Source organism: Labeo rohita, unplaced genomic scaffold (genome assembly GCF_022985175.1).
Source record: "Labeo rohita strain BAU-BD-2019 unplaced genomic scaffold, IGBB_LRoh.1.0 scaffold_49, whole genome shotgun sequence".
Classification (NCBI taxonomy): Eukaryota; Metazoa; Chordata; class Actinopteri; order Cypriniformes; family Cyprinidae; genus Labeo; species Labeo rohita.
In genome coordinates this window covers 642,181-664,743 of record NW_026129410.1, presented here as the reverse complement: position 1 = coordinate 664,743, position 22,563 = coordinate 642,181, and the positions used below count along the sequence as shown (strand labels likewise).

At 37.4% G+C, this 22,563-nt stretch overlaps 1 protein-coding gene across 1 annotated transcript; it reads left to right on the top strand.

Moving 5' to 3' along the window:
• The first annotated feature begins 959 nt into the window (after positions 1-959).
• On the top strand, positions 960-6,882 carry LOC127160885 (cadherin-11). Its single transcript, XM_051103530.1, has 11 exons — positions 960-1,082; positions 1,529-1,597; positions 1,801-1,964; positions 2,058-2,099; positions 2,208-2,297; positions 2,385-2,474; positions 5,328-5,444; positions 5,893-5,994; positions 6,072-6,165; positions 6,300-6,412; positions 6,530-6,882. The coding sequence occupies exons 1-11, from the start codon at positions 1,058-1,060 to the stop codon at positions 6,602-6,604; spliced, it is 981 nt and encodes a 326-aa protein (XP_050959487.1). The 5' UTR covers positions 960-1,057; the 3' UTR covers positions 6,605-6,882.
• Positions 6,883-22,563: the final 15,681 nt, after the last annotated feature.

Genomic DNA, 22,563 nt, shown 5'->3' with positions numbered 1-22,563 from the left:
GGGTAGAATAATTAGTTAGATCAGAGGAAAGAAAGTAAGAGAGCCTCTGGGGATAATTGGTAAGTCACTTGAAAATGTTTAACATATAGTGTTAAAAGTGTTTGAGAGTTTGCTGTAGCTCACCTCCACTTCAGGATGAAATAGTCTGAGAGAAAGTTATTATGCTGGTAATGATAAAATAAGAATGTGTGCAAACCTCAAAGACAATAAAAATCTAAATGTGCAGTTAACCTAACAGCCAAGTGTAATAATTCAGTCTTACATTGTGACTGTTGGTGTATCATATGTTTTCAGGTTAAAAAGTGTTGAATGTAATTGTCTTTCAGATCCGTTTCTCTGTAACCGTTTCCGTACTTTAAATTTTTTTCATTATGTGAAACATTCAGTTTCAGTAAACGTATTCCAACTAAACTGCCAAGATCCACTATTTTACAAATTTATATTTTCCAAAAATATAATCATTGGGATAAATAATAATAAATAATAATTTTCATTTTTGTGCCATTACAACTGAAATGTCAATTGTTTACATTTGATTCCCATTATAATCCATTGGGTGATGCATATCAATCATATCCATGCTAAACTCATGTGTTAAATGTGTTAGTTTATCAGTATATGGTTGTTGTTCTTAAGGTGGGCTTCTTCCTAACCTAACCTAACCTAATATAAATATCTTAACCTAATATAATCTTAAACTATAACCTATATAATATAATCTTAAAACCACTGCATGAATAACAGAACAAAAATTAAGTAAAGTTCAGTTATAAACGTTCAAAATGTCAAATAACTTGAAACTCTTTCCAGTCAGTCCGTCCCATGTCCTGTCAATCTTGCATTATTGGCAAGATTGGTTATCTTTGAAGCACCTTTGATACCTGCTTACAGTAAGCCATAACTGTTTATGACAAACAATTAATTACAGCTCAGAGAGATATATATTGCAAGGGTAGCCATTCTCTTCACTGCCAGACTTCACAGTACAACCTGCACTGAGTGTGAATTATGGAAAAGATGGGCTTATTCTACGTTTTATTTTTTTTAGCTTGTCTGCATGCACACTGTAAGGAGTTCTTTAGGTAAGTCAAATTTCTGAAAATGTTCTTTACATTTCAAAAATCTTAAAATGCTCTTAAGGTTTTAGTTTTGATTATGTCAGGTTTCAGTAACTCTGATTTGCTGCTGAGGCAACAAACAATTGAAGGAAAGATTTGAGATTGGCAGCTGAGCCATGCCACTAGCATTTCAGCAAAAGTTTAGTATTTCAGACCAGTTTTTACAAGCAATGCTTAATTTGTCTGATTTGTGTTTCATTATATAATGATTTCATTATATAATCTCAGAGACGTCTATTTGACGTCTGCATTTACATCTGTCTCTGCAAGACGTATATATATTGGATTTCCTATTAGATGTCAAATAGACATCTATAGATGTCTTTAAGATGTTTATACATCTAACATAGTGTGTGTTACAAGAGATCTTTAAAGACATCTTGAATCTACAAATATTTTAGCTGTTCCAGGTTCTACAGAGGTAAATTGTGTAAGTGGAAGTAATACCAATCTAGGGAGTATCGAGGAGGGATATGAAGGTATGCCCACATATATAATATAATATATTTTTATTATAAGATTCATATAAAATGATGTTTTCATTCATTTTAATATGTTGTTAATATTTAGCTGAAAGAACTTAAATGGACCTTGGTTTTTAAGGAGCATCACAGTTGCAATGCAAAAACAATGTTTGTGCATTAGAATATGTATTTAAATGTATATTTGATCTGGCTTACAGGAGTCATAGAGGTTATCACTAATATCAGCCCAGATGTTCGTCTGGTTCTGGAGCCATATATGAGTTCCGTTTCTATGAAATTTGTGGAGCTGGTTTACTCTGATGGAGACTCAGTCGCTGTTGTACGGACCATCAAACCGTTGGATGCTGAGGAAATAAAGCAGGTTTGTTCTACCCTCACTGATCCAGTTCCAATAGATAGATTGTATTGCATTTTTTCATATAGTATGTCTCTTTGTATGTTTTATGTCCTCTAGTCTGCAGATGCTTTGTATTATTTTGTCTCCTGCGTAAGAGGGGTATGTTTATTTAAAACATCATAAAAATCATTAAATAAGAAAACATATTATAGAAATAAAGATTCAGCAAATAAACTTTGATTATAAAGTCTTCATTTTCCATTTCAGGCAAAAAACGCCCGGTCACTATACGTTCTGGATGTCAATGACAACTCTCCAATCTTCCAGAGCAAATCATACAGCGCCACAGTGTCAGAGGTGTGTATAATCTCACATTTTCAGCTGTAGAGTGTTTGGTTTCTAAGGACCCTCGCATCTCTTAGTAAACAATGTATTTCATTCCAGGCAATGGCTGTGGGTTCAAATGTGCTCAGTGTCACGGCTAGAGATGCAGATGTGTATATGGACAACAAAAGAATTACATATTCTATACTGGTGAGTCATGAATGGTTCTTATATATTTGATTTACGCAATAGGCTTCCACAAAACTGCATTAATGATCAATGCGAAAGTTCTACATACACTAAATGAGTGAAACTGCATCCTCCATCTGATCTGACTATGTTAAAAGCCCAGCGCTCTTGACATGTATAGGAACTCTGGACTTTGATGTTGATAATAAGTTCCCGTGCAGCCTTATAGCCCTATAGCATCCTGAAAATGAAAGGAAAAAAAAAAAAATAATACCATTGCACTTTTATGTCCTGATCATCTGGTCACTCTCTCATAAGACTCCCCCAGATAGCAAGAGAGCAGGTGAAAACCATTGAATCAATGTTAAAAATAGCTGATTTGTCAGTGTTAATGGCATTGAATTAATGTCACGTTTGCACCCTCAGTTAATGTTGAAAAAAACGTTGAAACAAACTACTATTATTGTGATCAGTAGTGTTGTATCCAAGTCCAGTGTCGAGTCCTAGTTTTTAATCAGTTGAGCAGAGGTGGGACTTTCAAAAAGTGAATGAAATAAAAATTAATGAAATAATTGACTAATTAAATGAAGATTGTGCATTAGTGACGTGCACCTGCTGTTACTGAGAATTACATAGAGTCAGATGTTTGAGGTTTTATTGGTTAAAATTATGTCACCATCATGTGGATCAGTGTTTAGTTGGGCTCTTGACCCTTGACTTCTTGTTACATTTTTCTCTGTAGCAATGTATGTGGTTTTATAAAGCAGAGAGATCAGTGCACTTCAATGACCAGCTGTTAACTATTTTCATATGATGAGATAGTCATCATGAGCTAGCATGGTTATAATCATTTGATTTTGTTTTTGTTGTTTAAGTTTTGCATAATCAGCCCTGTAAAACTACAAAATGTATATAAATTGTTGCTCTAATAATTATTATTAATAATATTATGGATGCATTTTAAATCTATGTAAGGCATAAAAATTTAACTCCAGTACTGTTTTGACACACACAGACATCAAGAACCAGCATATAAATCTCAACAATGGTTACAATCAACAAAATGCTTAATGCTGCAATGCATGCTGGGTAACACCATAGTAAAAACTCGCATCAATGCAACGTATGAAAAATGATTGTCTCCTCAGTTGAGGATCATGTGAAGTTTTGAAGTTCACTGTTTAAGTATCATAATAGGACTTTTTGTTCAGTTTTTGCAGAGACCACTTCAAAATGTTCATTTATGAGTTACAGACAAAGTATAAGCTCATCTGCTATCTCAAGGTTCAGTTCAACAACGCACAAATATTTGTTGTGAAACAACACTACAAATTATTTTGATTTAGGGAAAGGGTCAAGAGCCCAATTAAAACGAACACTGATCTCTTTGATGGTGCCATAATTTTAACCAATAAAACCAACATCTGATCCTCTCTAATTCTCAATAACAGCAGGTGTTCATCACTAATGCACAATCATCATTTAATTAGTCACTTAATTATCTCATTAAATTTTATTTCATTAACCCTTTGAAAGTCTCACCTCTGCTGAACTGATTAAAAACTAAGACTCGACACTGGACTCGGATACAACACTATGTTGTAAAGTGAATGCTTTAGTTGGGCTCTTGACTCTTGCCGTTAAGTTAATTCTCTTTCTGTGCTACAATAGTGTTTCAGTGTACACACTTATGAAAAACAAGATGTTTTAAAATGGAGTGGATTACTTTTTGTTATGAGTGTCAAGCTGCAACAAAGTTGAGAAATAATTCTAAACAATATTGGTGATCTTTCATTACTAATGTAAATGTTCTGTATCACAAATGCAGAAAAATCTATGGTAATGCACAGAAAGATTTAGACATGAACAGTCATCATACAAACCTCAACAATGGTGACAATTAATTTAAAATTTTTTTTTTAATTCATTGAAGTATGGTAGCTGTACCTCTGCTTCAATCTCACATTCTAGTAGCACACATTTTTAAAGGGGTGGTCTAATGGATTTTTCGAAGGCTTGATTGTGTTTATGGGGTGCAAAGCAACATGTCTTCATGCTTCGTTTTTTAAAAATCACATTATTTTTCAAATATTTTACCTTTATTTTACACTGCTTTGCGGGGTTATCTTGGTGTATGATGTCATTAACCCGAAATATTTTGTTGTAGTCTCTTACCAGCCATTCTCTGTAGGCGATGCTATGCTAATTCTGTAAAAGACAATTTCTCCATTTGCATTGAACTTTGAGCTTCGCAACTTTGCAGATTTTGTTTATGAGCACACAGCTACATTACACACTAACAAAAGTTAAAAATGTGAAATCGTATTATATGACCCCTTTAAAAAAACCAACACACTTATTAGCAATTATTTATATAACCTCACAATAATTAGAAACACTGTCATCTGAAACCAGTGGATTTAAATTTTCATTGTCTCAGCCACTGCGTTTTTAACACATTGTTACAAAAGACAGAAAATCTAGTACTAACTTACAAAAGAGTCAAGAGCCCAACGAAACACTGATCACAATAATGGTGGTTTGTTTAAATTTCAACATTTTTTCAACATTAATAGTGGGTACAAAAGTTATTTTAATTTAGTGTCATTAACATTGACAAATTGACTACTTTTAACATTGATTCAATGGTTGCTTGTTATCTGGGTTTTAATTCATCAGACCAGATTTAATACCAATAAATCTATTCAAATCTATTGAAACACTGAATGTCTAATCTTAAGTTTACAGAATTGATGCATGCATCTCATTTTTAAGGAAACAAAAGAAAATGAAATAATATTGTGTAAGCTCAGTTTGTATCTATGAATTTATGCATGTCCCTGTTTTAATTCACCACTTCCACTCTGTTAACAGCCTCCAGATGAATTTGAAGTGAGTTATGACGTACAAATGAATGCGTGTAACATCAAGTTGGCTAAACCTTTGAACTACAACAATGCTCAACAGTACAACTTCAATGTGGAAGCTAAAGTAAAAACAAATTCTCTTACATCCTACCAGTCCTGCATGCATTTTACTTTCATTACTATACATCATTGTACTGCTCTATAAAGCATAGCTCATCCCAAACTGAAAATTCTGTGATCATGTGCTTACACGTGGGACACAAAAAGAAATGTTTAGCAGAATGTCAAAGCCATGCCATACAAGTAGATTAGGACCAGGAACAGCTGTCTTGATCTTGATTATTGGACTAAAACTATCATTTTAAGATTTATTCTAAAGTTGGGTATGAGTATTCCTTTATTTATTTTTTTATTATTAATTTATTTCTTTACTTATTTTTATGTCATGAAAAGATTATAATAAAAGTACATTTAGTGGTTGGGTAAAGTTTAATCTATAGTTGAGATAAATTACAATGTTCTACTAAACCAATAGATAAGTTAACATTTTAAGTGCTTTTGTTTTCTTGCAGGATATAGAAGGACTCAGTGACACAGCAACAGTTACAATAACAGTTGAAGATTACCCTTATTTTGATCACTCACTTTACAAGGCATCCATTGAGAAAAATAAGGTAAATAACGTCAAGATTGATGCTTTAAATGCATGTGTGAGCACACAAATAAAGCCCTTTTTTCTGTCCATGCACAGATAGGACACGTTTCAGATGTCACTCCTGAGGCCATAAAAGTTCAGGATGACAACAGGGGCATCAACAAGCCTGTAGTTTACAGCATAACAACAGGTACCATTAACAGAAGATTTACAACACACTTATAACATACATCCTATAATCTAAACAATAAATAATAAAGAAATGTTCTCATAATCTGAATGAAGTTTCTGATAATAAAGCATATATTGACATTTTTGTTCCAGTCGTTCCAAATGAATATCAGAACAGCTTTGAAATTGACCAAAACAATGGGGTCATCTCTGTGACAACAGCACTAGACAGAGAGGAAACAGAGCAGATTGTTGTTTTCATACAGGTATCAGAAGTTTTTGAAGATATTCACAAAAACCAATACACAGATCTCATGAATCTGAAGAGATTTTAGTGCTTTGTTTGTATATATTTTCTAAACGGGGCTTCCTTGTAAAAACAGGCAACTCAGAAGGACAATGCCAGTAAGACGGCTGACGCTGTGGTTCTCCTCACCATCGTGGATGTGACACAATGACAACCCACCAAAAGTTGACCAGGGGGTCTGTTCTTCACACCTCGCTTAAAACAGCTGAGATGATTTGACAGATGCCAGATCTTTTAATTGTGATAACTGATCTCAGGGTAATTTGGTTCTTCAAACAAGTTAGTAGATTTGATTAAAATACCTGGATTAAGTTGTCTGATATTACTGTGTGTTGACATGTTCATGGGAAAGAGCAGATCAATACTCTAAACCATGATATAGCAATGCAGTGATTGGCTGGTGGTAGGACAGAAATGTAATGACTGAACTGAATTTGTTTGTAGGCTTTGCATTTTATGATGTCAAGAGTACTGTAATATACAATTCATTTAATTTTGAAGTGGATTTGTTATATGTGACAGCATTAATAAACGTTTCTTAATCCATAAGATCCACCTTAACACATAACTGACTGTGTTTAAATGAATTGAGCATCATAAAAATATTTTAAGGTTTGAGAAGATAGTCTGCATTTCCTGCGACGCATCAAAGGCCTCCCGCTCATCAAATGAATGCAAGACTCAGACAAATTGTATGTGTGTATGACTGCAATAAAATTATGAGATCATATTCTTTCACAAATATTGTCGCAATGAGCAACACTGGTCATGTCTGTTGTTATACAGTAGATTTACAAAACATTTTAACCATTTTCAAAATCATTTTAAAATGAAGACTTTTTAAAATGATTTTTCCTGGCTTAATAAGGTACTCTTGTAAGAAAGTAGCAGTTGGCTGGGGGAGACTTTCGCTATCACCTTCACTTTAAAATGATCTAATCCTGTTATATGGAATGAGCTGCTGTTTGAACTAACAGACCTGCTGCTATGACAGCAACTCCAGGATGAGCTTTGAAGAACCTAACAATCATGTCAAATTAACTTATAAAATCCAGCTAATTGAGTAATCCACATACAAAGAACAGACCCCAGAGCCTACTGAAATTTAGAAAGGAGAGGTGTGCGTAATCACAACCACAGACTCTGGCATTGTAGAAAACAGAACCGGAGAAAATGTGAACAGTTCAGCTTCAAAGAGGTGGGAGAATTTCAGCTGTCACTGATGCTTTGAACGTCTATCCACATATAATATTTTTTTTATAGGTATTTTAATGTTCATTTTCAGATTGTGTTCACCTTACACAAAAATGAGTTCCTTCTGTGTTAGGATGAGACTCTACTAGTAATTTAGGAGCTGGATCAGGAGACATGAGATAATGTGATTACAATTTTTAGTGATTGTAATGACTGGAACATTCTTAGTCTCCACAACTGACGGCATCCCCTCAGACTGTTCACAGCAAGTGTGCCGCACAAGTCTTGAAAAGTGAAGCCAAATCGTTTTGATCGCCCCCAGGTGGCTGCTCTTCATGTAATCTAATGGGACATGAAGCAAACTAAATAATTTAATTTCACTTCAAATAACTGTTTTCCAAAGATGGCTTTTGTCATTTTATGTAGTTTTTATCACACTGATGTAAGTTCAAGTGTTTTTAAATAAGTTTGGTTTTTTCGTTATGTGATGCTATAAAAATGGCAGTCTGATTACTGACAGATGAGATTGACAGATTCTCTGAGTAAACTGAGGCACCAACTGACTTTCAGGATCTTCAAAAAGAGATTGTGGTTTTATGTACCTTATTTTAACAAAGCCTCCGGTACAGCAATAAGCAGACAAAAATGGGAGCAGTCAGGCTAATTAGGGGCGTGTGCTTGCATTCGTCTCTGCGGGAGTGTGGGCAGGACTCGGCTCTACTTTGCTCTCTACTGCACAGACTCTGGTCCCAAATCAGCACAATATGTCAGCATCCTATTGAGAAGGGTATAACTGCAGTCTGAAGATCTCCAAAACGGGGTGGGAACTCCAAAATAAGGCGTGGTTTCTTCCCACTGACAGACAGGCACATGACATGCATGTGCAAACCCCACAGCTGATTCTAAAGGTTTTACTGGTTGTGTCAATCACAGTGTTGATTTCCTACACCACACCTGACTCTAACCTTAACCAGTGAAATTGACTGCACGGTGGGATTGGCACTGAATAGCATGGTAGACAGTTAATAAAATGATGCAATATAAGATTGCCGGGCCGTTCCGTAACTCCCCAGCTGGACCTCACCAGACAATGGGACATTTTTAGTTAAACCCAGCATCACTACTCCCTCCTACCCTGCGAATTTCAAGTCCCGGGATGCCCCCGTTTCTTAAAACAAAGCGATAGATAAAACCTTTCCCCTGTGCTGCGCTGTGGGGGATTCCTGTTTATATCATTAAGCGGAGGTTCTAACTCCAGTCTGAACACCACTGGTCACAAGCTTTGGGCTCTGCTCTTACTAAGCATATTTATTTATGTAGCATATTCAGCTTTATTTTAAAACAAATAGAAACAATGTTAAGTTCATAAAGTTTTATTTTGAAACATAAGCCAATAACAATTGGCTGAAGCCAGAGCCAATGTCTATGGTTCACAGATTGCCTGCTTGCTATGGCACATGACCAAGTAGAGTCAGCATAGCTGTCAACACCCTCTGCTGGAGAAAAAAAATCACTACACGATTGCTCTGATAACCAGCAGGCTGCTGGATGTCGGTCTGTTTTTTTTGCAATGCATTTGTGGATTATTTTAAATGCGAACTCATTATAAAACAGGGACATTTCCGGGGACAGCTCCAGTCTGAGACAGAACACCAAAAAGTGAGATTATCCCCAAAAAATGCAGATGTCTAATCAGCCTAGCACAAACACTTGTGACAGAAAAAAGGGTGGGAAACAGCTAAATACAGCTACAGTTTTAACAAATATTAAGTAAAAAGGCATTTATATGGACCTTAACTTTTTGGAAGAAATATAATCAGAATCACTGTAAACGTCTTGATATACACACCATCAGAGCACTCAGTGAAGACAAACTAATTGTAGTAAGAGTTAAGAGCTCAACTAGTGAGAACACAAATCACTATATGGTTCTCAAAAGACCTTTTGTAGATCTTTAACAGAAATTAAGTGAATCCGGTCAGTAATAAGTGAAGCTGGTGATGCTGTTTTTGGAGTTGTTTAATTCTCCTCTGCTGAGATCTTCAGAGATTTAATGCCTTGTATCTTCAGTTGATTTCATCGAAGGCTGTGGCTGCAGTCAGTTGTAGCTCTTGAGTTTCTGTTTATCTCTTTTTTTGTGTTCTCTTCTTTCCCTCAGTGATTTTGTTTATTAACAAGCTTAGACAAGCTGAGATGACTCTACAAATAATATATGAAGATTCTGTGGCCGTGTGAAGATACGGTCCAGTGTCATTTATTTCTTTGGGTTAGGCTGACATGTGGCATTGCTATGGCCTGCTTGTGGCCCAAATCTGGCAGACAGGAGCATTCCACCCAAGTGCCATCATTCCACTCTACATGTGGGCCGGATCATCATATCACATGTGGCAGATGTGGGCTGGATCTGGGCCGACACTACGTTGCTATCTTGGAAGCTATTCTAGTCTGTAACATCCACATGTGTTTGCATAATCAGATGCAGTATACTTTCCCAGGAAAAACCAAACATCTGTATAAATGCGTTAGATAATGTGCAAAACCCAAAGCATTGTTTGTGCTTAATGGGGCATTCTCACAGAATGTGTTCTTGCATTTAAAATGTTTTTTAAACCCATTGATTTGGATATGTATGTATGTTTGTATGTATGTGTGCGTTATCTATATATGCATACATATATGCGTGTAAGTGCACATGTGTGTTGTATGTACATTTATACCAATATGGCAATATATATATATATTTTTGACTGAATCATAATTAGACTTAATGCAACAATGAAACCACTTGGGAGAGAACTTGAGAGAGCCATGTGACTTATTTCTTACAGTTACGTGAGAGTAACAACAGGGTTTCTGCAGGGCTTAGCCAGTCAAATTTATGACTTTTTATGACCTTTTTATGACCATTATGATTTAAATTTATGACCTACACAAATTATGAAAATAAAAGGTTTTATTATTTAAAGGTTACATTTTTTTTTAGTGTCAAGAACACAGGAACAAAACTTGCAATTGTAAACTGGAACATTGTAAATTGTAACATTGTAGCATTGTAAATTGTAACAATTATTTTACGGCATTACTTTGACTAAAAGTCAGTCATTCAGTCAGTGTCTACATTTTTCTCAGTTCGTCCCCTTTAATTGCGATTTCCTCCTCAACCTTTTTCAGCTCAGCCAGTTTTTCCCTGCTTGCCCGCCTGAGAGCGTTTGATTTTGAAAGGAGCTGGGCCATCTTTGACCCCGATTTGCCCTCTGCTTCCTCTGCTAGCATGTCGGCCTCTCTGGCTAGACAGGTGGAAACCTCTTGAACAGTGGATTTCTTTCGTTTAAGGTCGGTCAAATACTCCTCTGCCAGCTTTCTTTTCTGTGTCTGTGCATCACTCTCCTTTCTTGCACGCTGCTGATCAAGGAAAATGCGGTACCTCGACCTGGCTGCACCCACTGATACCAGCAGTTCTTTTGTGAGGGGAACTTTGGTCACCCCACCATGCAAATGTACATAATCACACACAAGTCTATGTGCAACTATTGTCTCTTTCTGCATGTTGTCAGTCTCAACTTCCTTGTTCACAGAGAACCCCCTTTCAGCTGAAGCTTGGCCATGGGAAAGGAGGAGCAGCTTCTGACAAAATGCCCAAGCCACTGGATAGGCACGGCTTAACCAGCCGCACAAGAAGGTGTCCAGCCGTTTTATCATCGGCTGGAAGGAGAGAAACTCTTCAGTCCTACACTCAAGAGTCAGGAGAGCCTCAAATTGTTGTAGAATGACATCCCCTAAAAAAATAAAATAAAAATAAACTTACAAAGGGAATAAATTAGAATTGTATTAATACATATTTACTTTAACCTCTATAAAGACTACAACAACATAACATTTGGTTATTATGGTTTAAATTCCGGGTTTTCCCTAAGATTTCAGAGGGCATACAAACTCCACTAAACTCAGATAAATACAATTTAAAACTAATGACCAGAAAATGATTTAATCTGTAACACCTGCCTAATCGCTTATCCATATTGTTTTGTTTATTACTGTGTTCAGGATACTTTTCCATTTGAGATTAAGCTACCTTCAGATTTTTACATTTATTTTATCAAATGTGTTACACTTCTTAGGTTTATGTGCTTCCTAAAAACACTTTATACTGTAAGCAAGGAAAACCCTATATAAAATAATCCTAAATCATGAGCAACTTCACACAGAACAGGTGCAGGACAAAAGGAAATGACAAAAGCTAGAGAGCCACGCTAAGAATGCCCTAAAAAAAGTTATAGGAGAAAATATAAGAGAAAATGTATATAAATGGTGCAAATGCATGCAAGATGGCACAGTTATAATGCTGTAAACACAGTCTAATAAACACTCAGAGTATAATTTAGCATGGTACTCTAACTTCGGTCAAAGCCCCTTCCAGAACTACTCCTACCAACAGATACACCTCCTGTCAGCTGCTTAGCCTGTAGAAAGGTCTGCACCAGACATTTCATTTGTTCCTTGCACCTGTCTGGGTCTCTGAACATGTTAGAGGGGTCCAGACAGGCCATCTGCCTAACTGTGGACTATTTGAGTGGGCTCTTCTCCTGCATTTTTCTGACTATATTAGCCAGCCCCTGCATGCAGTCCCTTCTAAACTCAAGGACCTTGAGATCTGATATTTTAGTGTCCTGAAGAGGGATGTACAATAAAAACACAAATAAGTAGAATGTACAAACAATGATTCTTGCTTCTAGTATCCTGACCATAATTTATAATATTACTTCAACAAAATTGACCACCGTGCTTTCAGGGCTTTCTCTGCACCAAGGCCGAAGTCCAGCTTGGTGAGCTGTAGTTTTGTAATGTCCTGCAGGACTTCTCGTGTCACAAACCGCCTCAGTACACTCTGTCAGAAGAAAAATTTAAGTGCCCTATATCCGTTTTTCATGCAACAATGTCAAAATTTTAACAAGGTTGAAGTATTTCATCCATTAAACACAGTGTACATAATACATCGTACTCATACACATATTTAATACATCATAATAGCTGAGGAGCCAGACAAGCACACAAGTTAATTTTAAATTACCTTCATCAACTCAGCCAAGTCTTGGAAGGAATGGCATCACTGGCTCATCCATCTGGTACCTCTTCAGGAAGGGCTCAAAGGTACGGCGATGGTTGCGAAAAAATGCAACTTTGCCAAGATCAGGGGATCCTTTTGAGCGGCCTCTATTGTATCATATGAGCCTGTACACTGAAAAAAGTGATTTTAGAGAGTGGTAAATATAATCTGTGGAAACCATATAAAATTTACATGATTATTGCAGCCAGCCAACAAATTCTAAAGTAATGGGTAAATTCTACATATGCTATCCATTCGTCAACAGTAAGAACCATCACATAGAAAAATGCAGTAAAATATACCCCCAAACCGTGAGGTTTTTTGCTTTAAATTGCGCATGCGTCAGCCCGCGTTTTTGAGTGTGTGTGGGCGACGCTGGATCCTCTCTCTGGCTGCCATCGAACAGCAGAAGTGAAGGTAAGCTATTTACATAGGAGTGCTGTATATATATTTTTTAATTATGCAATATTACACTTCACTTGTATTCGGCGTTAGTTTGTTTAACCTAAAATCATCTGTACAAAATCTAACCCAGGTACTTGTCTGATAATTTGTTTTGTGTAATTTTTGTTTTTATTTCTGTTGCAGGCAGAGTCTGTGTATGTGGACACTCACTATTTGCCCTCTCTTCAGTTCCTCTTGTCTGTCCTCCACAAGCAGAGACTCACTGATAGACCACTGTTACCAGTTCTAGTGTTGACACATCCACCCACGTCCCCACCACAAGTGTATCCTGTACAGGTATGCAAGTTTTCCAAATAAAATAAATCACATTGTCCTTAAAGGTATAGTTACCTTAACTAAAGTCCTCAGTTATGGGAAAATGAACTGGAAATGCAAGTTGTGCAAATTCACAACATCAAAAAAATTGGACCTGCTGAAACACAGCAGACTAATACATGAGCATTTAGGTCGAGTCCACTCCATACCCTGCCTCTATGCAGATTGTCCTTGCACAGTCAAGACATGGGGTGCATTAAGGACACATTTGTCAAGGCATCATTCTCAGTCAACCCAGCCAGGAAACATCATTTCGTTTACATGCATTGTCTGTAATTCATGCTCTTTTGACAATGAGAGGCATTTTTTTGAACATCTTGGTGGCCATCTAAAAAAGTTTGAAACTGTGCCATGTGTTTTTGAGGGTTGTGATTATAAGACCAACAAATATACAACATTCCACAGCCACAAGAGTAGAAAACATAACCCACATTTGTTGGAAGATTTCAAGACTAATGTTCTTTATCAACACCAAAACAACCCGGATGAAGAAAGTGATTTTGTTGAGGATGAAAACGACTGTGGCTTAGTCCTTGAGGAGGATGAGGACTTAAACAAAATTATTACTAAAAGAGTGGGGTTGCTCCTCCTGAAAATGGAGAACATTTTTAATGTCTCCAATTCATGCATTAATGAACTAGTAGAGGAATTTCATTTCCTTACAGCGTCTGCATCTGGTCCCGTCCTTAAAGAGATCATTCTGAGTACTTTGAGAAAACATGGCTGTACATTTGAAGACTCAGTGATATCAGAACTGGTCAAAGACCTTTGCCAGCTAAGCCCTGTCTGTGCTGCTTTACGAGTGGATGGGCCTTTCAGCAGTAAGTTCAGGACAGAGCAATTTAGTAAGGAGCATCTCTCATCGATTGAACCAGTTGAGTACATACTTGATAGTACACAGAAAAAATCATTTCAGTATATACCAATCCTCCCATTATTATCTCAACTTGTGAACAACAGCCACATTCAAAACACAATATTACAAAACAAAAAGCCATCTGATGCCTCTTCTGGATACAGATCGTTTAATGATGGATCTTTACTAAGAGAAAACAGCTTTTTATGTGAGGATGAACTTAAACTCCCACTCATATTATATATAGATGACTTTGAGATATGCAACCCTCTGGGAACATCCCGCAAGAAGCACAAAGTCACAGCAGTGTACTGGGTGTTCGCAGACATACATGCCACATTGGGATCTACACTGACTTCCATTTACTTAACCATTTTGTGCAAGGCAAATTATGTCAACCAGTATGGCTATGCAAAGGTTTTGGACCCACTGCTCAGAGATTTGAAGTCCTTTGAAGATGAAGGTATTTTTGTTTCGAGTCTGGGCAAAGTGGTCAAGGTCACTGTACTTGCTGTAGTCGCTGACAATCTTGGTGCTCACTCAATAGGTGGCTTTGTTGAGAGCTTTTCAGCTTCACATTTCTGTCGCTTTTGCATTGGAGAACGGTCACAGATCCAGGAGCATGAAGTAGGAGAAGGACTGTTTCCTCCACGGACTAAGTCCAACTATGCCATGCATGTCAAAGCAGCACTGTCTGATCCAGCAGAAGGTCACCACTGCGGAGTTAAAAGACAGTGTCCCATCTCAGACAGACTCAGTAACTTTCATGCTATATCAGGTTATCCCCCTGATGCTTTGCATGATTTGCTCGAATAAATTGTACCTGTGGAAATATCACTCTGTCTTGATGTGTTAATCAGAAAGAAATCTCTCTTCAGGAGCTCAACCATTCCATACGTTGCTTTCCTTACAAATGGAGTGACAAAAGAAACTGTCCACAACCCATTGCCCCGAATTTCAACTTACGAAAAACCGTAGGAGGTAACACACAAGAAAACTGGTGTTTGTTAAGAATGATGCCACTCATGATTGGTGACAAAGTCCCAGAAGATGAGCCTGCTTGGGAGGTTTTGATGACCCTTAAAGATGTTGTGGAGCTTGTCATGGCTCCTCTCCACACAGATGAGACAATAGGATACATGCAAAGTAAGATCTCAGAACACCGTTACAGATATTTTGAAGTGTTCCCAGAGGAGAAAGTTCGACCAAAACTCCACTTTCTCGAGCATTATCCATGGCTTACAACTGTTTACGGGCCACTGGTACATTTCTGGACTATGCGGTTTGAAGCCAAACATCGATTCTTTAAAAGGATTGTGAGGCAGACTGGGTGTTTTAGAAACATTCTCATGACAATGGCAAGAAAACACCAATCAATGATTGCGTATCATACCAACAATTGCAACGACCAAAGGCCAGCACTGTCAGTGTCCCAGAGGACTCTTGTGGCAGTTGATGTTCTTAAAGATGGCATTAAGGAGTCCTTCGCAAGGAAGTTCCCTGGGGAAGAGTTTGTGAACATGACAAATAAAGCAACCATTTTAGGCACAGACTATAATATTGGCATGATGCTGCCGTTTGGCTCAACAGGAGGCCTACCTGACTTTGGAGAAATCCAGCAAATAATCATTGTGCGTGAAACTCCTGTCTTTGTTCTGAAATTGCTTAGTGGTTGGTATTGTGAACACCTGAGGAGTTTCAAAGTAGAGCCAACAGGAGAGACAGAAATCCTTAAACATTCTGAATTAAAAGAAACATACCCCTTGGCTGCATACAATACAGCAGATGGCCGTATGGTGACCCTTAAACACTTCATTTGCACATCAGAGTAAGTGTAATGGGTTGATTTTATTTATGTTGTCAAATCAAATATGTGTGCACTTTTCAAGTGAAAATGTGATGCATACTTACTCTCCTTTCTTCTCCTCCTTTCCTCATCTACCTCTTCTTAAAATAATAATGACAATCAAAGATTATTTATTGAAATTTCCACTGAACTAAATATCTGTTTATTGCTTTGGCAGAAGAATATTGAAGCAAACCTATGCAAGTAAGCTCATCAACTATTAATAACCTGTCTCAATTTCTTTTCTTTCTCTGTCTCTACGGCTGAGGAAACACACACCAAACAACAATGGCGGTCCATTTAAGAGTCATTTTAGAAGAACACAACATTCAAAAGCTAAAACTTCCAACAGGAATTCCAAATACAGTGGAAGATCTTGTTTCCATAGTTACTGAAACTTTTCAATTGCATGGGGAAATTGGACTACTATACCAAGACAAACACTTTGACAATGAGTTTTTCAGTGTCACCTAAACTGCTGACTTGTATGACAAGGCCACTGTTAAAGTGATCCTAAAAGAGCCGACGATAACCCTTGACCTACACCCAGTACTTGAATCATCTACATTGAGTTCAGTGAGCACCTATCCTGCAAGTACTACTGAAACGGACATCTGCCCTGCAGATCATGATGCATCCTCAGAGGTGTCAAACTATGCATCGTCAAGTTCCAGTGACACCATTATTCTCCCTGATTCATGTCGCTCTGCTGCATGGCCAGTGCCATTCCAAGTACCGGAGTTTTCCCGAGACATAGAACTCATCCTCGCAGAGGCAAACAACTCATATGATGCCACTGGAAGACACTTCATGGATGCCAGTGTTAAATCAGCAATAATGCAAGAGCTTGCAAAAGTAATTTTTTCTTACACTGCTTACCCAACCAATGAGCAAATCCTCTCAGTGGCTGAAGCCTTGGTTTCTAAGTTTCCGTGTCTTAGGGAGCCGGGATCATTTGCAGGCTTATATGGCTGGCAGCAGCGCATAAAAAACAAGATGCACAATTACCGTGTCAAGCTAAGATCTCGAAAATATTCTTAACCGGAAATTGAAATCAACACCTTAAAAAGGAAGCATCCAGGTGATGTAGTGCCTTCGAAAAATATAAAAAAGCCCAAAAAAGCAGAGGTTAATTACCTCCCTCCGCACCCTACTGGTGAAAGCCAAGAGACTCTGGAGAAAGAGAGGCTTGAATTAATTTGTGAAATTACAAAGAAAAACAATGCAAAGATAATTGCAGATAAAATGAATAAAACCTTCTCTAGCCGAAGAGTTGAAGTGGTCAGCCTCAGCCCCTCTGTGGGTGTGTTTAAAGAAAGGTGGCCAGCATTATTCACTGAGGCTCAGGTGAGAATGTCTTGTAATTTTTTCGTCCCACTAGGATACATTCATGTGATTACTATGAGAGCTGTTCTTTAATTTAAAATGTAATTTTTGGTCCTTTTACTTCCTAGATCAAGGAGGAGTTTAGATGCATCACAACAGTTTCCTTGGAGGAGACATTCATGCGGAAGCTTGATGAGTACACACCAGGTCTTTTGCGGCTAATGCGTGCCAAAGGAGGAGCAGCTGGTTGCAAGATGCCTCCTCTGCTGGACACTTTAAATGACGTATGTTATTTTATTTTTTCACAAATATGTAATTATTGATATGAGTGAATTAAAAGTAAAGTAATTTGTAAACAATTGCTTTGTTGTGTGCAAAGTTGAGCTCCTTACCAACTTAAACTACCTTTTAACATCAATGTGTGAATTCGGTCTTATCCATTTATTTTCTTTACTGCTTTGTCCATTCGGGTCACAAGATTTTTGAGCCAACCCAGCATTTATCAGGCGAAGGGGCAGGGTTCACTCTGGACAGGTCGCCAGTCTGTTGCAGGGCTGGAATTCGGTCTTAGTATATGTAAATCACTCCCCACTCCGCTAACAGTCTTATCACTAAATTGTATCTCCCTACAGACACAGAACATTGAGAAAAAAAGAGATGCTGTTGTCTGCTGCCTCATTAACTACCTCGGTGAAAGACAAGAAGATCTTTTCCATGACTGCCAGGTATGTCATATTGATAACAGATTTTTGATTAACTCAAGGGATCCTCCTCTCCTCTCCTCTCCTCTCCTCTCCTCTCCTCTCCTCTCGTATCCACCTTCTCCTTTTGCCTTCTACTCCCCCTCTGCTCTCCTTTTAGATAAACTAAAATATATTGAAACAGCATCTTAAATAAAATAAAAATGTGTATGCTTTTTGTTTGTTTCTTTTTAACATATAGGAATGTGTGGACTACACAGACAAAACGATGAAGGTGATTGTGAAGCACAATGTCATGGCTGAGGAGGATTCATCAGATTTGTCTATTGTGATCGAGGGAAACCAAGTGATGGAAGGATGTGGAAGCCGAACAAAGGCATGCATAATGCTGATGGGACTCATTTATGCAATCAACATTGAATATCCAAAGGAGCTGAAGAACACGTTTGAAGCTTTTCAAAAACTTTTTTTGGAAATTGATGGGGCAAAACTACTGAAAAAGGTCCACAGCCTCAAAAATAAGCTCATGCAGTAGACACACATTTCCCCTCTTGTTCGAGGAGGATCTTTTGTCTGGACATACTTTTAATGGAGTTGTAATGGAGCGTAGTTTTATATTTTTCTTCTTTTCTCTTATTTGCTCCACACACAGACACAGATCCATCCACTCTCTCTCAGCCCACTCCATTGCTCTGTGATTTCCCCCAGATTGACAGAAAAGGAATACCAATAGAAAGTGGCCTGAAGAATTTTGATCTCTCCTTCTACCCTCTTTCCCTCCCCATTTGTTTGTTTCTTTTATTCTCATCCTATCTTTGAGAGTGAGATCAAGCTCAAAAACTAAAGAATGTTGGTGTTCTGTTTTCTTTATCCAGATATTTGATACTGTACATGCACAGAAACAACCATGTGGAGTTTGTGTGTGCTTTTGATTTTTAAAATAGAATAAGTGGCATGTGTTGTTTGCAGCAGCCAATTATCCAGAAACAACATTTGAAACTGTTATCTTAGTGAGTTACAAAACAAGTCAATTCGTTCATTGTTGTGTGAAGCTGTTGTACTTTATTTAGCACTTCTGTGTTTTTTTGATAATTTGGTGCATCATTGCTGCATGTAAACAAGGCTGTTCGGTTATTTGTTATATGAATGTACCTGGAGCACAGATTTGGTCAGTCACTGTTGTGTAAATCTGAAGAGACACAAAGAGTTTAGTCTAAGAGTTTAGATACAAGAAAATCTTAATGTGATTGGACATCCAGCACTGCTCTGATCTCCTCACTTCTCCTTTCATTTTCTGTTCTCTGCTCCCTTCTCTCCTCACTTCTCTTTTCCACTCTGATCTGGATGTCCTAAAACAGGGATATGTTTTATTATCCAACATTATTGAAACAACATTTGATAGATCAGTGAGTTATAAAACAGGTTCATTACTTGAAATGTTGTGCAAAGCTGTTGTGCTGCACTATATTTTGAGTGTTTCATAGGATTTTTTGGATTAAAAACATTGATCTGATGAACCATCTGAATGTCTTTATTGTGGGGGGTACATTTTACCTTCTCTGAATAAGTAATTGTTATTAACTGATATTAATTAACTTTGATTTGAAGGGATAATTTTTACCTAATTTTAGTGAGTAAGTAGCTGTTGAATATATACATAAATGTGAGGTATTGTTACCCAATTTATGCAAGTATTTAATAGCTTTTTACTTCAGATAGTTTATACTCAATATATGGGATTAAATCTACCCCACCAAAATCGATGCAAATTGTTACCTCACATTTATTGGGTAAATTCTATAGATTCGTTTTTACAGTGTACCAGGGTTTGGCAGCTCTTTTCTTTTCACCGCATCCACATACAGCTGAAGTGAAGGCCATACCTCCAGAGCTCTCTCTACCACAGGCAGGTTCTCCAACCATCAATGCCCACAGAATGCTAGCGGGAACACTGATGACTTTGTGACCTCCACATAGTCTTCCCTCCTCGCTGGAGCATTGTTGAAGAATGTATGCATTGATCTTAACAGCTTTTCCATCTGCCACATGGAGAAACCTGTCTTGAATGCATTGTGCGGTGTATGAAGCACCAGCTGAGCACCCCCATACATTTCATTTAAGTCGGATTGGAGAAGCTCAACGAACTTAAAATTTACATTGGGCCCATCCATTGATACGGAGACCAGCCTGCTGAGATTCAGCTGATCCACACACTCCTTGAGGGAAAACAATAAAAAGAAGAGGATAAATGTATAAATATACCACTTAATTAATAACACACACATGCACATACACTTTTCTAGTTCAAGTTCAAGTAAGTATCACCATACACCCATGCCGTGCAGTTGATGAAACAAATTAAACAATTTAGATTACATTGGGCTAAGTTAGTTATTTTTCTATTTTCTCAAAACAGTATGGCTAGAGTGGGGCAGAGTAGAGCCCATTACATGATATTGCGTTTTCCCTACTCTGCAAATTGGTTTGAATGAATGGATCTAACACATGTTTTGGGCTATTTATAGTCGTAGGTTAGCAGATTAAATTATTTAAAATATTACATGCAGCTAGGGCTGGGCGATTCTTTCGATTAATTCAAATTTACGTTTTCAGACGATTTTAATTGTAATTTTTTCTTAAATCGAGGTATCGCGATTTTTTATAAAAAATATTAGATACATTGTAACTGCACCAATGGCAGAATAATTAAGAGGCAATATTGTCTGACCACATGATGGCGCACCTAATTAACTGTTCACTTGTGAGAGTAGAGCACTCTATGATGGAAAGTAATAGGCAACATCAAAGGTCACTAACACAGGTCACCCGCAAGGACCCCATGAGTCGCCCGCGAGCCTTTTCTAAAAATAGCTCACCATAGCGCCACTAGTTTTATATTTATTTATTTTAATATTGCATTTATTGCAAATATATTGTAATGCTTTTACATTCTCTCACAAATATAGATCGGTAATTATGTTGTATTTTCAGGCATCAGTGTTCCTATATCAATATGTTGAGTTTTAAAATCGCGTTCGATTTCGACTTTTTTAACTTTCACTTTCAATTCACTATCGCATGAAGTGTATGGGAGCGGCAGTGATTGGTAAGTGATTGATTTGTGAGCACTTTTATTACACAAATTAATTAATTTGTGTTATTTATTCAATGGCAAGCTTTAAAATCAAAACGTGTGGATGTTTATATAAATGAGTCTTAAACGGGAACTGTCAATGAGCGCTGAGCTGCTGGATTTTACATTTACATTTATTTACACCATTTTTTATTTGACCAATTTATGTATGGCATGGCCATTAAAAATACAATGTTCCTTAACCAGATGTTTTTATCAAGTTACATACAAAGAGAATGTTACTTCAGTCATGTTTTTGTAATGTTTTAAGTTGACTAGTGACACATTAAAAAAATCGAAATCGTGAATCGAAATCGGTCAAACTTTATGAAAAAATCTAGATTTTTTTTTTTTTGCCATATCGCCCAGCCCTACATGCAGAATTAGAAATCATATTTGTTTAAAGATTAAACTTTAATTACTTACTTTAAAATGCTTTAGCAAATCCTGGGCCGTGGCATGGCCAATGAAGTGTGATCCCAGGTACCGGGAATGCACCTTGTCATCATCCCAGAACCGAACATGTATGTCCAGCTGTTTCTTCTTGCTTGTGTGATTAAAGCTTTCATCAAACATGAGAACGTAAGGCCCCAAGACTTTGGAGACGAGGTCTTTTTTAATAAATTCTGCCAAGCCAAACCGGGTGATGTATGAGGTCTTATCTTTCCCGCACATAAAGTTCTTTGATATGTCAGAGTCTGGGAACATTGCTCCAATGCCTTCTTACACAGTGTGCAATAGGCTTGATGCCGATTGTTTACGACGGGCTTAAGCCGAAAACTAAAAGCACCGTCTTGGAGCCATAGCTCGTTAAATGTACACTTTCCCATTTTTTATATAATTAAACTAAACAGTTAACGTTAAACTAAGCAACGACTTACAGTGACGAGCTGAGGAGACGAACAGTAGGCGACGTTTGAGAGTTGGAAATTCGTGCGAGTTTTTTTTTTTCATTCCCACAAGTCTGTTTGCTGTACTGCCACGTGACATGGACCTTGTAGTTCTGGAACGCTGTGTTACCACACAGATTCCTCAGAAAGAACTACAAGCGGCGAACGAATGAATGCCGCTGCCAACAGCGGGAAGGCGACGGTTGAACCAATGAATGAAAAATCATATCAATTTAAGACGTGGCTAAATGTAATTTATGACCTGGCTAAATGTAAGTTA

What these genes read in the sequence shown, in the direction of transcription:
- LOC127160885 (XM_051103530.1), top strand. Translation starts at nt 1,058, where the DNA reads ATGCACACTGTAAGGAGTTCTTTAG. An exon ending in TTGTCTCCTGCGTAAGAGGG is followed by an intron (nt 2,100 to 2,207) that starts GTATGTTTATTT and finishes TTTCCATTTCAG; the next exon opens with GCAAAAAACGCCCGGTCACT. An exon ending in GAATTACATATTCTATACTG is followed by an intron (nt 2,475 to 5,327) that starts GTGAGTCATGAA and finishes CTCTGTTAACAG; the next exon opens with CCTCCAGATGAATTTGAAGT.